The sequence below is a fragment of the Gavia stellata genome, chromosome 2 (assembly GCF_030936135.1).
Source record: "Gavia stellata isolate bGavSte3 chromosome 2, bGavSte3.hap2, whole genome shotgun sequence".
Taxonomy (NCBI): domain Eukaryota; kingdom Metazoa; phylum Chordata; class Aves; order Gaviiformes; family Gaviidae; genus Gavia; species Gavia stellata.
This window is the reverse complement of record NC_082595.1, coordinates 109,620,250-109,637,906: the sequence shown is the minus strand read 5'-3', so window position 1 is coordinate 109,637,906 and position 17,657 is coordinate 109,620,250. Positions and strand designations below refer to the sequence as shown.

Sequence of the window (17,657 nt, the reverse complement as noted above, 5' to 3'; positions counted from 1 at the left end):
CCTTGCAGTCCTCATAAACGGTAGGTGTGAGGGGAAAAAGATCTCCTTTTACACAGCAAGCTGATGACCAGGATAGGGGCAGGACCCAATCCTCTCCACCGGCCAGGTCATTCAGCGAGATTTCATGATCTGCTCTCATGTGAGAAGCTCCTTCATGGACTAAAGGTAGGGTCTTACAAAGAATTAAGTAGAAGGCCATTAGCATTAGGCAAAGCCAGGGACCCAACCCATAAAAAGGACTGAATGATCCCAAGACTGATATTATCCAAGATAAGGGCTGGGCAAAGGCACTTGAGGGAGCTGTATGTCCGAAGAGGAAGATGAGGCCATTCAGCACAGATGAGGCTACTCCAGCCATGGGCCAGTGTCCTTCTCAGCCTGACCAGCAAACATTATCCTTTCCTCAACCCTGTCCCAGTGCTTGCCATACCTGGCTTTGGGAGAGGGAGTAAATCTTTCCAGCAGAAAGGCTATTACAGAGGTCACCGGATGGACCCATAAATCTCCATTATCAGGCAGCGGCTCCTGTGCCACGAAACGGAAATTATTGCCCTGAGTGCGACTGGGGGAGCTTTTCCTTCCCCCCGCATTGTTCAGGGCCCTCCAGGAGCCGCTCGGGCAATTTGCTGCCTGAATAAACGTTTCCTTTCCCGTCTGCTAAGTACAAGGAATAAGTGTCAGGGGATCTCATAATGCCAGGATTTAGAGCTCCAGCCCCGAGACGGAAGCCAAGAAAACACTTTGCTGCTTTTTCCCGGGGAGTCTCCTTAATCCCCGTTATTAATAACAATGGCAAATCAAACAATTAGTGCACTTGAAGCCCAGTGACCTCCATGCCTAATATAGCTCAGCCTGCCAGTGGATCACGGTTCCTGTGGGCTCTGAGCCCTGGGAACATTTGGGTTTCCTAGGTCTTGGACACCCACCCACATGAAACTGCATGGGCTGCAGCTCTTCAGGTGATACTTTCTCATTATTTTGAGGATCCTCAGGTATTCAGGAGTGGCTGGGAAGTCTCAGCTGTGTGTCCAGAGGGTCAGGTCAGAAAGCTTCCCTTGGCAACTTCATCCCTGAGTCTAGTGCTGCTGTGAAATTATAGCACCTCTTTTAGAAAGAAATCCAGTCCCTTGTATCTTTCCCTTGGAAGGAAATCCAATCCCTTCCACTTCTCCATCAGGGCCCAAATGCCCTTCGTTCACTAAAGGGCATGCACTAAGCTTATGCAATCTTCTCTGAGACAGTATACAGTAGTGTCCAAGACACATCCTTTGCCATCATCAAGCATACTTTGAAGCAGGTGAGATCTCTTGAGGTCAAGGAGCTCCCTCTGCTCTGACGGGGCTCCAGGAATGCTTTTAATGAGGTTGCACTCTGTAGATGTCATCTTCTGACTCAGCACTGGGTGGTGCACGCAAGGGACGCACCCATCTGATATCGCCCCATGAGGGCTGTGATTAGGGAGAGCCACCCATTGCGTGGAGCCTCAGCGTGCCCTGGGAACAAAGTCTGTTCCTTCCCCGTCTCAAGCACCAGTAATTCCTGTTTATTAATGTTCACAAGGATCACCTTAGTCTGCAGCTGAGAGGGGAAAATCACACAAATGCTGTTACTACGGAATCGGGAGAGGACTTTTGGAAACTTAAACCAGTAAAAGTCCCTCAAGAGAGAAGCTCCAGCCCAAATTCCTTGGAAACCAGAAAAAAACCAAACCCCAAACCACCAAACAAGTAGTGAAGAATATAGCTCAAACAAATATGGATGAAAAAGGAGAGCAGGTCTCAAGACTGCTTTGTACTGGTGTTTTGGATGTCTGATTACAAATCAACAGTGAAAATAATGTGGACAGTAGAGCTGGGTGTCACACAAACTCTTAGGAAATAACACTCAATATTCAGTAGCAAATTTGATTATTTTTGGAAAATAAGAGACTTACACTTTGCCTGGTTTCCACTCCACATCCTCTGTTTTTTTCTAACAACAGAAGTATACCCATATTTGACATTTCTTCTTATTATACCTATATTGAGGGACCTTCTTATTCAAGAGCTAGTCCAACTCTTAACATTTCTGAGGGACTGTTAGGAATTTTCTCCTTTTTCTTTGATTAAAAACCTTCAGATTTTGGTTTTCTGGTGGGAAAATCCCCAGGAAAGATAGTATTTTGTAATTAGTCACAGACACAACTCAAATCGGTCAAGAGTTTTAACTATTACCTTTGGACTACCTCTGCTTTGCTAAATTCGCCCTGCATTATGTCAACAACTTTGTACTGAATTATTTTCAAAGAAGAAGGGATTTTCTCACAGGACAAAAATTACTGTGAAAATAATTTGGCTTTTTCTTTGGAAAATGATAATCAAAAACCTCAGCAACTTCTAAGATGAAAAAAACAGTGAAATGTTTTCCTTTCTTGAAATTTTTCAAGGAAATGAGTTCTTTCCTGACCAGCTGTTCCAATCCCTTCTCTTTTCAAAGGACGTCTATTTGATCTAGATTTTGGCTGTGACTCAGTGGTGATTTTAAAGGGGAAAGTGAGGCATTATGGTCACAGTATCACTGAATCCACGTGTACCAAAATCACCTGGGGGGATTCCCATCTTTCCTAAACCACCAGAATTGCTCAAAGGTAAAGAGATTTCCCTAAGCTGCCGAGAAGATACTGGATTCCTTCTTTTCTGGCTCCAGAGCCCCTTGGATACACTAATTTACTGTTTCCTAGCATTTCCCCATGGACACACGGTGTGATCTCTTGCCATTTTTAGTCTGGTTTTCTAGGAAGAATTAGGCTCATGTGAATCTTCTTCTCTGTGTCTCTGTTTACTGGCGCCACTTTAGCAATTTTTTAATCCTTTGGCTGTTTCATGGTTATGTAGTTCCCTACAGATTTTCCAAAAATAGTCTGGAGAAAAGAGAAAATAAGGCTGGTGTTTGAACGTAACCCTTATTAGATATCAGAGGATCCACATGGGATTGAGGCACAGATCAGCAAGAAGCCAAATTTTGTTGGTTTGCTGTTTGGGGAACTATTGAGATTCTCATATAGCAAGCAGGTGGACAAGCACAAAATATAGCAAGATGCGCAATAACATTTTAAGAGTTAATGTTTTTCTGGTCTGTAATGGCTGAAGGTCCTGATGCAAAGCTCTTGCCATCCTCCAAACGTCTCCTGTGTGCTGCAGTTTGTTGGGAATTTTTTCAGCAGCCTGGTTTATTCCCAGCCTACGCTAAGTAATGGAGCCCTTTGCTGTCATTTGTCATTTTCTTCTTCTCCCGTATTATTTTACCATCTAGCGTTCCCTTTCTGGTGCCCACAACAGAACGTGTCCATGTGCAGGAAGGAATGGTTTTGTAACAGGAGAAATACATCCCCAAGCTGAACTCAATAGCTGATACTCTCCAGGTGGGATCACCATCAGGAAAGCACATTTTCAAGGGCCATGCCAGCTGGATGCAGCTCTGTTTACATCTCAGCAAGGCCTATAGCTGACGCTCATATTTTATTAGGTGAAGTCCTTGGCTTCTCGAGGGCATTGTATCCAAGGGTGAGCTGACCTGTGTCTTTCCAAATGACGATGCAGTCGAGGTGCGTTGTGTTGACCTCTGCACCGTCTTGCAGATGATACGGACCTGCCACAACCAGAGGGATTGGACTGGCCCAGCCCAGGGCAGTTGTCCTCACCCTCACATCACAGCTGCAGCCGGGCCCCGGTGGAGGGTGAACCAGGAACGTGGTGGGTGAATGCACCAAGCCCTGGAGAGTGACATCAAGCACGGTGGAGATTTGCATCAAAAGCTGAGTCTCTGACACCTGTGAATGCCCAATGATGTCTGTTAGCTGACAGCCTGAGCTGGGGTTGTACACGTGGATTCTTATCGTTCTGGGGATGCTTCTCGTGTGGAGAATAGGGCGAAGGCACGTGAATGTCTCTCCCCCTTGGCTCTCTGCAGCCATTCCCCTCTGCAGAGGGGTTGGAGTGGGAGCTGGCATGGGCTGGGTGAGGAGAAGTCCTGCAGGGTAGCAGGGCATATAGGTACGGCTTTGCCTGCCCACATTTGCTTGAGCCCTGTTGAGATGCTCGGCCAATTGTCTGATCTCTGGGCAGTTCTTCTTCGTGGGTCCGGGCTTGTGTTTGTCCGTGGTCACAGGCAATTTGTCTTGATTATAAACACGGCTGTTCGCCTGCCCCAATCTGTTTGCCCTGGCTATGTCCAATCTTGAAAATTGGATAACGTCAGAGCAGAAGGGAAGGTTTCTATTTCTGTCTCCTTGTATCTGAGTCCCGGCACATCCCTGCTGCCACAGAAGTCCTGCAGCCAACACCGTATGGCAAGGAAAGGGGTTCCTCTTCCCAATAATCCCAGGGGCTTCCTTGAGAAAGAAAGAGCTGTTTCTTGCACCCTATAAAATCAGAATGTTCGTGATTTCTTGAAATGTCACTTCTGGGCTCAAATGTGGAGAACCAGACCTGAAATTAAATGTATGGCCACCTAATTAACCAAGTCTTTTCCCTTCTCTCCCATCATGGCAGCAGAATTTTTTGATGATTATTCAGAGGGGCGAGAATGTGTCAACTGCGGGGCCATGTCCACCCCACTCTGGAGGAGAGATGGCACGGGGCACTACCTCTGCAACGCCTGTGGGCTCTACCACAAGATGAACGGCATCAACCGGCCCTTGTTCAAACCTCAGAGGAGGCTGGTAAGTCAAGATCACACAACGCATGTGGGGCAAGGCTGTGTGTGAGGATGACGCCAAAAGACCTTGGCTAGGTGGAGGTGACAGGGGTGTTCCAACTCCTTGGGTCCCCATCTGCCCAACCTAGGTGATTTTGGTCCAGATTTCCACAATAAGCCAGATTGTCTTGTGCTTGGTACAATCCAAGAACTTGTACTGTCCAGACCAGTTCTGCTGACACCCACGCCAGGCGATGGAAGGGGTTGTAGGACACAGGGACAGTACCATGGTGTTGGTTTATCAAAAGTCAGTCTTTGATTTAGTATCCTTATAGGCATATTAGGACAAATGGAAACCCTTTCCAGCTCCACCAGACCACCAGTCCATCTTCTCTTACCCTCAGGGTCCTTATTCTCTGCTCGCTTCATGGTGACTGGCCACCTTTTCTGGATACCCTGATCCTGCCTCCGTTGGATGAGCTGAAGCAGAGCTTGTGGGGCAGGTCAGGGCATCCCAAAGCCTGTGGGGTCAGAATGGGGTATGCATGAGGAACCTGGGGGATGGGAACATCTCAGTGTTGATACCCTGCTTGTCCCTGCCCGTTTTGGTGAGGGGATTTGGGAAGGTCTCTGCAGTCTGTGCCCCAGGGAAATGGGTCCATCATGACCCCAGCCAGAAAGGAGCCAGCAAGCCATCCCTCAGGGCCATATTTCCCCACTCCTTGTCTTCCATGAGGCTCCATCCCCAACCTGCCCTACCTTTCACATCGCCCAGACCACCTGTCCCCTGCAAGTGTCAAAAAATGACTCTGGCAGCTTGAGCATTGCCACCAGCCACAGCCACCCAGCGCCCTCTTGTGAAAAACCCTTCCTAGACACTGCACCGACTGAGCCGGGCAGTGTCTGCACCCTGGCACCCAGGCCCTTGCCCTCTTTCATTTACTGGTCTACACATTCTCCTTGGGCACATCTGTGTAGTCAGGAATGGCCTGTTGGGTACCAGGCTTGGCCCTTTGGAGCAAGTAGAAATGCATGCTGTTAACTCTGCACAGCCCTGGGGTAAGGTTTGGAAAACCCAATGAGAAACGTAAATGCATGAGCTGTGCAGATCTGTACATGCACTTTTGTCACTTGGTTGGGCAGCTGGCAATTTGGAAATCTTACCAAAATGGCCAAATTCCTGCTTTTTCTTCTGGAAGAGAATTTTCATGAAGAAAAGGAGGGTATGTCTAGGGATGCAATGCAGGGGTGTGGTTAAAGTAATGACAGCTGGTCTTCCTGAATAAATATATTCAGTATAAGTGATTGGGTCTGATCTGTCACTGTGTAACCCCCTTTTTGGGAGACTGAGATAAGCCCTGCAAGGGGAGATCTTTGCCTTTGCTGCAAGCTCTCTTTTAAGCTCTCGGTCCACTTATGAAGGCCAATGATTGAAGGTAATGCATGTTGAGCTTACAACTAAAGCAGCGTTCGGTTTCTCTGCACCAAAGGGGTTTCCAGCTTTCCAAGCCTTAAGAAGTATTTGAATTTCACTTTTAATTGTCTTGCTGTCACAGATTAACTGATCCTGTTTTATAATGAGGGAGAAGACACAGAGAGAAAGCTGTGGCAAAGATCACGGAGGAAATCCCTGGTAGCTGCCAGGTCCTCATCTCCCAGGCTTTCACCCCATTACAGAGCTGCCAGCTATGCTGTTTGGGTCTGTAGAGCTGGGTACATGTCCAAGACCACCAGATTTCCTCCCTATAGGCTCCTCGTCAGGCACAGCGAAACAGGCATCTTCACACAGCTCTAACAGTTCTGTGCAGTCCCCAGTTTATCAGCAAGCAAAGAGGGAATTTGAACCCTGCCCATCCAGACTTTATCCTCAGCCTCTTAAGACCTGAGCTTTGAAGGATGCTGGGAAGAGTCAAGCAGGCGTGGAGGATGTGGCTTTTTCTTCCCCCACCTCCCACTCTGCTTCCAAGCTCAAAACTGGTATTTTATATGGTCTCAAGCCCATTGTCTTCCTCCTGTGGCCTTTTGAGCCTGGCTAAACCAGTTCACCCAGAAAGGCAACTTCAAAAGGCCTCTTCCCTGTACTGCTTCATTAGTGTGGTTTCCTATTAATTATCCCTCTTTATCTTTAGGAAGACGATGCTGCTGGAAACACTCTTTTTCTTATCTCCCCCTCAAGCCACACGAGCAACATCACGCAAAGCCAGCAAGGAGTATGTAACATTCATGGCATTGATAATGTCTTCTCGGGATATGCCATGATGCTTGGCAAGTGAAGGGCTTGGGAGCCTGAAAGGGCAGGACGGCCTGAGATCCAGACACCTTAAGTGTAGGTGTGTGCACCTGCAGTGGGTCTCTAAGGTGCTACTAGACCCGCTGGAGATCTGGGGGTCTGTTCAGGTGATGTGTCTGGCACCATCTGAGATGCCACAGGACAGCTGAGATGTCTGCACAGAGCTGGCAGGCAGGAGGCAGTGGAAAGGCAGTGGAGCAGAAGCCGAAAGGCAAGAGAGGAAGAAAAAGGCAACTGTCTTATCCACTGCAGCAAGGTGAGAAGAGAAAAAGGCAGAGAAATAAGAGTGGCAAGAGGAGAGGAAAACCTGAGGCGTGCTGGAGCGAGCTCGTTGGGATCTGAGATGCTGCCGGTGGCAGCAGTGGAGGGCTGATGTGTTTTCTTCCTCTGCATTTTCTCGCAGTCGGCTTCCCGTCGCGTTGGCCTCTCTTGTGCCAACTGCCACACAACGACAACCACGCTCTGGCGCAGAAACGCTGAGGGAGAGCCTGTCTGTAACGCCTGCGGACTCTACATGAAGCTCCATGGGGTAATGCCTTCGCTGATCTTTACTCTTTATGGGCAGGGTATGGATAGCACCAAGCTGGGGATTGGGTTCGTTGCACAACTCGGTGCTCTCCCGGAGCTGTTTTTCCTGCTGTCCCTCTGGGCTTTAGTCCCCCTCAACATTACATCATGTTTATACTGGCAAGGGGTGATGCACGCAGGGCATTTCTCACATACTAATTAGCTACCAAGTCTTAAAACCCAATAAAACTAGGCCCGGATTCTTCCCACCTAAATTCAGGTACTTCAGTGAAAAATCTGAGTCAGAAGCACAAAAAAGGGCTTGGCTGTTCCACACGGGGTGTCGGATCCCAGCCAAGACTTGTCAGTGGAGGCTTCACGCACGTATGTCATGTCTGATATGTCTAGAAGAGTCCCGCTGGAGTCCAAGGCATATCAGGACTTTAAGATGCAAATCTCCAGTTCTTCTCCTGCCAGTCAGTGGCAATGGGGCCACCCGCCATGGCAGAGACAGAGCCCTTCAACTCCCTGGAGATTGCTGAGTAGCAAACCCCCATTCTGCTTCTCATTGCTACTCCTGGGGTTTTTTTATACACATCCATGCTCTGAAGGATACCCAGTGCTTCAGAATGGATGGAAGAGCATTCATGAGAGACAAGTCAAAGCTGGAAGACAAAGATGAATGAGGGGAAGCTTAACCTAACTCAAAAAATTACTCTGCGATATCCCAGAGTGTTTCTGATCATGAGGGTGACTCCCTCAGTGGGATCAGTTCCTAAGGGAGGTCTCCCCACGCAGGCTTGGTACCTTTCCAGAAAGCAGGCATTAGCCAGGAAGACACCTTCTGCGCTGAGTTAAACAGGGAAGTAAATCAGATGAGCTGTTGTTCCCTTCTGGCCTTAAAATACTCTATACCTATGGTGTGAAAACCCTATCTATTCCCATTTGGATGCACATCTTGTAGCTTTGACATATCTCTTCACACAGCAGTGCTGACCAGTGAATTTGGGCTCCATCTTGTCTCTTTCAATTAAATCAGCTGGTTTTCATGGAGCCTACAAGGTAGAGCTGGAATCATGTTCTCCTAGATGACCTTATAGACATACAGAAACCAATGTGCTTTAATATTCGCGTCTGTAGGTTCCAAGGCCTTTAGCAATGAGAAAAGAGGGCATTCAGACGAGGAAGCGCAAGCCAAAGAACCTTAACAAAACAAAGACACCAGCAGGTAAGTGTTGAACGAGGGAGTTTATTGTATATGTATATGTGTGTGCGCTTGTGTTTCTGACCATCATGTCCTGTAAGTCAGACACCCAGCCACAAAATGGTCTGATTCTTCAAAAATGGGGGATGTCTGAAGGCCTTTCAGCAGTAACAAAGCCCTTCCCACTACTTATTTTTTTATTTTTACTTACACTAACTTTGTGTGGGTGGGTACAGCTCTGTACTGAAAGGTCTTTGGAAAGAGTCTGGTTTATCACCTGCTTTCTCACAGGTCCATCCAGCAGCGAGAGTCTGACCCCGACCACCAGCTCCACCAGCAGCAGCAGCAGTGCCACGACCACTGAGGAAATGCGCCCCATAAAAACAGAACCTGGGCTCTCATCTCATTACGGGCACCCCAGCCCAATTTCTCAGGTACAGAGGGGAGATGCTGGCAGCGGTACAAAGGAGGGAACTAGGACAGTAGACATGGTGAGAAGAACATCTTCAAAACCTCTGTGGAAAAAGGCTGCCTCTTTTCAACCCAGGGGTCTAGGAGTTCACAGTAAGAGATCTGTCCTCTGGGATGGGGCAAAACCCCACATTCTTGTCACCATGTCTACAGCACGATATAGCTTTTTAATGATGTGTGACAGTTCTGAATGGACAACAAGACGTAGCAGCTTTGTTGAAAACATGAAATTCCTTCTAGCTGGGCAGCTATATAGGTCCTATAGCAAGAAAATGCCCATTCCCTTTGTATGATTTGATTTGATTTGTCTTGAGCGAGGAAAAAGTTGGCAATATTACCCTACTTTCTCTGCACTGGCTGGCTGTGTGTTGAGCGATATGAGAAATGCAATGTGAGAAGAATAAACTCACACAGACCGAATCTAACTGAGTCGAGTCCCTGCAAAGGAAAAGCAAGCCAGCATGATGGCAGAGAGCTGGAGGGTAAAGTGGTGTGCTCTGTACCATATCTACCACTAGATGTCTTGGGACCAGCACTGCATCCACACAAGGTGGGTATCCTGCTGAGCAACACCCGGATCTGGTCTGCAAGTTTCACAACCGTGCCTTGGTTAAGGATCCCCATCGCACAGCACGACTAAAAGACAGCGGTATATGATAGTTGCTCTCCTTTTGGGTTCATACAGGGAAATCCAGTTTTCTCCCTGGAGAAAAAAAAATGTGGTTGAGTGTTGTACTGGACTGATCCTGCACCTGCAGCACTTTGCAGTACTGTTAATGTGTCCTGCAATCCACAGGAGGCTATTTGTAAGCTAGGAGAGCCCAAGGACAATGAAATCTCAGGCCTTGGGAGGTAAAATGATCTTTTCTGACATTTAGAAGAGAACAAGATGGCCCTTATGCATTAATAGGAAAGAACAGGGTCTGGAACAAAAAGGAAAGAGCCTGTCCAAAGTACCATCTGCAGCTCTACAGCAAATCTGCAGACATGTTACTACAATAGCACCAGCCCCCATGAAGGGATTCATAGGGTCCTCTATGATCTGAAGCTTTGATCACAGGATTTTTCTTTTTCCATAGGCCTTCTCAGTCTCTGCCATGTCCGGACATGGATCGTCTATTCACCCTGCGATTTCAGCTCTGAAGCTTTCCCCGCAGGCTTACCAGTCAGCTATCAGCCAGTCTCCACAAACCAGCTCCAAACAGGACTCCTGGAACAGCCTGGTGTTAGCTGAAAACCATGGGGACATCATAACTGCATAACCTGGTCTTCCACCCATGGACTTCAGGCTGATCCGCTTGAGAGATGAAGAAGATGCCATGTAATCATCAAGTCAATGTTGTTTCCCACCTCCCCTGCTCTCCCGCCTTCTCTCCCCTTGTGAGATGTTCCAGCAAAGAGGTAAAGAGGACTTATTTGAGGTGTAGGAGAGCTCTTATGAAACGAACAGAAAAGACTCAAATCTCAAAATAACTAATGGATGTGAAGCCTTTTTTCCCACTTTAAATGAGCCTCTCTATTTGATTGTCACCACCACCTATGAAATAGCCAGAAACACAAAGATGGACACAGTTCCTGAGTTTTGCTTATTTAAAAACATCTGGCATTTAAGACTCAGATGATGGTGGAGCAGAGACACTTTTTTTCTTCTGTCACCATCTGTTCTTTTCCTGACCAGAAGAAAATGCCACCATCTTCTCATTACCCAAATTCAGTCATCTTCCACCAAATGAAGCCAGTTCCGGAACAGCTTGTTGAACAGACTTCACTACACATGCTGTGGTGGCTTTAGTGGATTTGATATGATCTAGGGCAGAGAAAAAAAGAGACCCTCCCACACACACATCCTCAGCTCACACATCTAGAGCTTTGTCTTCATTTTCCTAGATGGTCTGAAAACCTAATGAATGTCATATTTAATAGTAAATCTTTTCCTATTTATCATTACAAAATCATGGGACTGTGTTTCCAGAAGGTTGTTGGCTGAGCCTGGAGAAGGTCTGTCCAAAGTCAAAGGAGGATTTTGGAAGGAGGAACCTTCTGGAAGTAGGTAGAGGAGACCCACTTTGGTCATCAAATCCTGGAGGAAACTCCCTTATGGATAGCTACAAGCCAGGCTTAGAGATTATTCAAGAGCACAGCAAGTGAAAGATGCTCTTCTAACACTGCTGTGCCATTGCTTTTGAGACAGTAAATTTAATTATTTTGCATACTTTTCTGTTGGTTTTGATGTCATTGATGAAATCTGACTGTCATTTATTTCTGGCAGTACTGTGAGTGCCCACTGTCCCCCTAACAGCTGGCTCATGACCATTTCACACATCTAACCCTTTTGCAACAAGCAAAGGCTTCAGCCTCTAATGGAGGTAGGCAGGGGCCATTTTCTTTACCAAGCGTGTGCATAGATTTGCTTGCCTGCAAAAGAAGTATAACTCCATTCATGCATGAGTATTAAAGAAGACTCATGTTTTTTTCTTGCCCATAAGGCTCTCAGCAACCAGGGAATCCTAGGAAACGGAATTGGAAGAGATGCTGAGAGCTCACTGACTCATTCCCTTTTCCCAAAGGGATCAATTCTACCTAACGTAGCCCTGACTGCTCTTTCTCTAGCATGTGCTTAACAAACTCCAGCATCGCAGATGCCACAGCTCCCCTGTGCAGTCTAAGTGCTTCACCAGATGCTTGCTGTGACGTTTTCATCAACATTTCTGAGGAGGGACAGCTCTGCTTGTCCAGGCAGAGAACTTATGGGTGACCTCATCCTACGAGATTCTCCACCTTTGTTTCTGTCCACTCCCAAACTCTGTTACTCTTCCTACCTTCCCAGCTCCTCTCTTTCCTCCCTGCATCCAGAACTCAAGTACGGAACTACCAAGTGAAAATCTAGAAGAGGGATTGTGCATCCCTCCCAAATATGCCATCCTCTGTGTCCCGCAGTTTAACATTCCCACAAAGAGTGTTTCCACCCAAACACCAAGATACATGGCTTGGCGAAGAGGAAAGCCACATGCATGTTTGAAGCAAAAGAATGGCGTTGTATTGTCTTTGTTTGAACTCTCCATTTTCCTCCTGATGGTAGAAAAGCTTCTTTAAGGAGAAGGATTCAACTGGACTGGTCATGATAATGACTGGGACTGGAGTCACAGTAGAGACCTGGACCTGTCCACATTCCCTGTGCTCTGTGTAACTCAGATGTGCAGGGTTTTGGAGGGGTGACAGAGCCTCTGCACTCCCCAGAGAAAAACACCATGGCAGTGATGCCATGGGAATGGCTGGATGGTGTTTGCACCAGAGTTTCCACTCTGTTTTGCTGAGCTAACGCAGGGTGTAGCCTCATTAGCGTTAATTACAGACAAGGAAAAGACATTCATGAAACATGAATAAAAATAAATTAATTTCTGTGATTCTGCTCAGGCCTGGTAGGCTGCAGAGAAGAGGCCAGAAATAGCACCTAAAAATATGAATTTGGGGTGAGAACATAAAGGTTTTATGTTGTGGGCATGCAGGTCTTTAGCCAGCCTTCTCCTTGAATGACATTCCTTTGTAAATGGCAGTTGAGCTCTCTTGGGAGCTGACTGTGAATCCCTGTCCATAACAGAGAAGCATGCACCATAAAGATGCCACTTGGCTAATGCACGCATCTGAGACACCTAGAACTACCCAGAACAACGTGAGAGGGAGGGGAGCAGGCGGACTCCTGGAGAGGAGCTGAAGTCCAGACCAACCACACACCCCATTTCTTTCCATACGGATGCTCCCAGAGGCTCTGTCCACCTTGCCTTATTACTGCGCTCCTCCTACTGCCCTCAAAGCTAAACTCCCTGGCTCAATTTTTCTCCTGCCCTTAAAACACACTCTGAGACGCCATAGAGGAGTCTGCTTGCAATGCAAGAGGGGGAAACCCCTGCAGGACATAAGCCTGCCTCATGCTCCCTCAGGTTATCTAAATGACCATGGTAGAGATTTGTTAACCGGTTTTCAGCCTTCTTCAAAGCCTTAAAAATAATTCTTGAAACACAGTGAGGAGCATTTACAAGGACCCTGATAAGAAGATGTCTGCTTTCAGAAGGTGAGGCTCTGGGGGCTGTGAGGACAACTTGGCTCTCTTTAGTGGTAGAAATTAGCTCTTTTGTCCCCCCTTTTGCACCACAAGCAGTAGAAGTCCAGATATGCCCAGTTCTGTTGTTCTTTTCAATCACCCAAAACTGTAGAGCTATTGTCAGTCCAGGAGCATTTGCCATATTCTGGCCAACACTAATATCAAGATGGTGAGAGGCTGACCTCAGATGGAACAGCATCATGCTAGGTGCTGTACAAACACACCATAGTAGATAGGTCCTGTCCTACAGAGCTCATAATGATAGAATTACAGGGTAATTTAAATCAGAAGAGACCAGATCAGGTTTCTCAGGGCCCTGGTCAGACAAGTGTTGCATATCCTCAAGGATGGCAATCCTACAACCTCTCCAGGTTCCCGTTCCAGTGTTTGATCACCCTCGCGGTGGAAATGTTTTTCCAAATAAATGTTTGATTCTAATGAGAGGCAAAATCATTGGTAAATTAATTGCTTAGACTTGGGGACTCCCAAGCAATGAGTCAGTGTAGAAGAGTGAGCGTTGGCTCCAAGCCCAGGAATCACACAGAGCCCCTTCTTGCAGGTAGGAGCTGGGATGGCCAACACAGGATCACAAACAGCAGAAGTGACTGATAAAGGGATACTCACAGGATGAGAGGATAAAAGTGCTACCAGTTTGAGGAGACTCAGCTCATTCAAGCAGGTGGGGCAGCTTACAACATTCTGGGTTCCATCTGAGCTCTGCTTTCCTTCCCATGATGGCATTTAGAGCTCGCTTTGCTAATTAGACACAATTATTAGAGACTTGTTAAGGCAAGATAATTATTGCTATTATTGCAATAATTTATTTAATTGCAGCATGGCTGCAGAACCTAGTGAGGACCATACCAGGCCAGGCCCTACACAAATGCAGGCCCGAGAACTATCCCTGCCCTGAGGAGTAAGAGGGAAGGGCCCAGTCCTGCAAAACACTTAAGCACGTACATAAATGCGTTGGCGGGACTTGTTCCCTTAGAGGTCATCATTAATCACACATGCAAATTTTGATGTCGAAGGGTTTGCAGCACAAGGTTTGGTTGTGCCAAACCAGACCTTTGCAATCGCTCCATGGTCACCAGAGTGAGATGGGCAGATGAGAACCACGATGGGGAGCCAGAGGGGTAGAAAGGTCATTTAACGATTGCTAAATGTCTTTCCTCTTTGTGGAAGTGCAATATCTTGAATCACTTCAGTTATTCTTCTGTAAATTGATCAGAAGAGATCCATATTTCACTTGCAATCTTAGCAGCTGGCTGGAGATCACGCAATCAGGAGGAGCCCAGGAATATCGTAAGGGAGCTTTAAAACCGATGAACAACTCTTAATATAACATTGAAGCTGTGACTGTGTCAGGGGTGGTGTTTTGTTTCACTTTTTTTCTCCCCATGTATAAAGTTTGAAGCTTCCCAGGTCACCTGGGAAGTTCCCATGGAAACAGACACTTACTTGTAAGGGGGAGAGGGAAACCAACCAACTGAACAAGCTGTAATTATTTAAAGATGTAAAAAAATATATATTATGAAGTAGTATGGCTACCAATCCACGTAACTTCTACACCTTTAGAACTAATGGAAATAAAACAATGATAATAAAACCAGAAGGCTGCTGCTTGACTCTGACTGCTCTCATGGGCTTCTTGGAGAGGGCTGGGGGTAAATGATCACATATGAAGTGCACCTGGAGAAGCAATGGTGCAATGGGTCCTGTCCTACAGAGCTCATAATGATAGAATTACAGGGTAATTTAAATCAGAAGGGACCAGATCATGTTTCTCAGGGCCCTGGTCAGACAAGTGTTGTATATCCTCAAGGATGGCAATCCTACAACCTCTCCAGGTTCCCGTTCCAGTGTTTGATCACCCTCGCGGTGGAAATGTTTTTCCAAATAAATGTTTGATTCTAATGAGAGACAAAATCATTGGTAAATTAATTGCTTAGACTTGGGGACTCCCAAGCAATGAGTCAGTGTAGGAGAGTGAGCGTTGGCTCCAAGCCCAGGAATCACACAGAGCCCCTTCTTGCAGGTAGGAGCTGGGATGGCCAACACAGGATCACAAACAGCAGAAGTAACAGACCCAGCAACGGAGCAATATAAGGCCAGGCTGGATGAGGCTTTGAGCAACATGGTCTAGAGGAAGGTGTCCCTACCCGTGGGAGGGGGTTGGAACTAGATGATCTTTAAGGTCCCTTCCAACCCAAAGCATTCTGTGATTCTATGATTTTAACACAAAGGGGGAAAAGCACCCAATATGTTTTCCATGCAGCAGATAATCCCCTTAGCACAGTGGAGAGGGGAAAAGCTCCTCAGGGCACTTTAATACCATCTGACTTATCTTTTTGGTCTGCTCACTAACATGGTTTTGCATTGCAGGCTGTTGTTCAGCCTAATTGCTTCCAGCTGAACTCAGAGACACCGCCCTTAAGCCAAAGTCCCATTTCCAGCAAGGGCTGAGTTCTGCCACCGCCCTCTGCAGAGGCACAGCCCGCCTACAAGTACCCAACCTTCCTCCCAGGGTGCCCAGCTTCCTTCCCAGTCCAACCAGTCCCAGGACACTGGTGCAACTGGTGGGGTGAGTGTGGCCAGCACCTGAAACCCCACCCATTCCTCCCACACCAGCCAATCGGGGAGCTCCCCTGGTATTTGGGGGTGGAGGGTCCTCCTCCCCTATAAAAGTGGGCAGGTGGAAGGGTTTTGGGGGCAGATGGTGATATTGGGAGTGGGTAGGTTGGTTAGGGAGAGGGTGGAGGTGCTGTGGGAGGTAGCTGGGGGTGTTGGAAGGGGGATTGGAGGTGGAAGAAGGGTTCTGGAGAGTGGAGGAGCAGAAGGGGGTAATGAAGTAGGGGAGAAAGGCTGCATGGTGTGCTTCCCCAGATGCATGCCCAGGGTAGTGGCTTGAGGGCTGGATGCAGGGATGTGGGGCTCAAGGGGTGTGTGCTATGGGCGTCCACTTCAGGGCTCTGCACAGTGCATGTGAGGGTGTTTTGCAGTTCCTCCTTCGCCAGTGCTCTGGTGTGGGCAGGCTGCCTCCACTGCCCTGGGGACTGGGGGTGAGGGGGGGAACTTGGGGGCTAAGTTGTTTTGGAGAGCTGCAAGTTGACGCTTGGATGTGCGTGAGAAGATGGTGAGCTCTGTGCTCCCTTAATTGCATGTGGAGGGTCAGGGCTGTGCCAAGAAATCCCTTCAGGAGCCTTGTGCAGGGGTGTGAAGCCATGGTGGGGCTTCCTCTGCAGCAGGGTGTGGGGCTGCAGTCGCTGGGTGCAGGTGAAGCTGGGTTGAGGCGGGTGAAGCTGGCAGCCTTGTCCTTGTTATGTCCTGGTGCGGGTGGCTGGCTTCTGTCTGAGCACAAGGACTGGCAATGAGCCCACACGTGGGGAGGATTTCTTCTGGAGGCCTGGCTCCCTGCCCCAGACCTGTAGTGGTACCAGCTCAGGTGGCTTGCTGGGACAGGCTCTGGGGTGCAGTGGTCATGCTCTTGGGGAGATGGGTGTCATGCCCTGCAGAGGGCTGGGGCTTGTTACCCTCCTGTTCCTCCTTGGAGGGGGAAGTGTTTTGAAAGAGACTGAAGTAGGTCTGGAGTAAAAAGATGACGTAGGGAGGACTATGGAGAGAAGGAGGAGACCAGAGACAGCAGCTGCTGGTTCTTCTGGTGCGCTGGGGGAAAGGGCAGGCTCTCCTCTTGAAGAGGAGCATTGCTCTGCTGTCCAGAGTGGCTACAGCTGGGGGAGTGTGTGCATTAAAACCTTAGAAAGTGCTCAGCACTTGCAGTCTCTCACAAGGAGCCTGCTGTGAACTCAATCAGCAGTAATCAGCTGTGCAGCTCTGCAGGTGATGAGCTTCCTTGAGGCCTGAGCTCTGGGCTGTGTGAGCTGTCCTGGGACTCATTCTGTGCTGTCTGACTTGAAGGCAGTGCCTGGATAGTCAGGAGGAAGACCCACAGGGCCTGGGGCATGGGCAGACCCCTTGGATGACCTGTGTCCAGCGACCAAGCCCTGCTCCCAGGGATCCAGATTGCTGCTGGTGCCTTTGGCAGCAGGAGCATCTCTTTAGTTGACTCTTGATCTGCAACTGGCTTTTGACTAAAGACTGAACACAATATGAAGCTTTTTTGGGTGAAACTGAAGCAGGCCTATGAATAATTATCCCATGCCCTAGAAGAGACAGGAATAAAGCTCAGTCTTTTACTTTTGGTAAAGCTGGTTTGTATGACCGATTAATATCTTTAATTTCATGTCTTGCATGCAGGTAGTGTTCCCTGACATGTTTTCCTCTTGAGCACTTCCAAAAGGGATTTAGTTTGTGCTGCAGCACATGAAGGCTTTTACAGCCATGCTGCCTTGCCTGTTCCTGTTGAGGGTATGTCCACACCTTGCTGCTGTCCACAACCCTGTGGAGGTGGC

General features: G+C 47.9%; 1 protein-coding gene across 2 annotated transcripts in view; it reads left to right on the top strand.

Moving 5' to 3' along the window:
- GATA4 (GATA binding protein 4) overlaps positions 1-14,852 on the top strand; it is a 30,329-nt gene extending 15,477 nt beyond the window's left edge. Inside the window, exons 2-6 of one of the 2 annotated variants that reach the window (XM_059829252.1) lie at positions 4,533-4,699; positions 7,368-7,493; positions 8,612-8,699; positions 8,967-9,109; positions 10,226-14,852. In XM_059829252.1, the coding sequence (XP_059685235.1) occupies positions 4,533-4,699; positions 7,368-7,493; positions 8,612-8,699; positions 8,967-9,109; positions 10,226-10,408 (707 nt within the window). In that variant the 3' untranslated portion in view covers positions 10,409-14,852. Of the gene's footprint in view, positions 1-4,529; positions 4,700-7,367; positions 7,494-8,611; positions 8,700-8,966; positions 9,110-10,225 lie in introns of both variants that reach the window. The other variant, XM_009813836.2, reaches the window with a different exon arrangement.
- Positions 14,853-17,657: the final 2,805 nt, after the last annotated feature.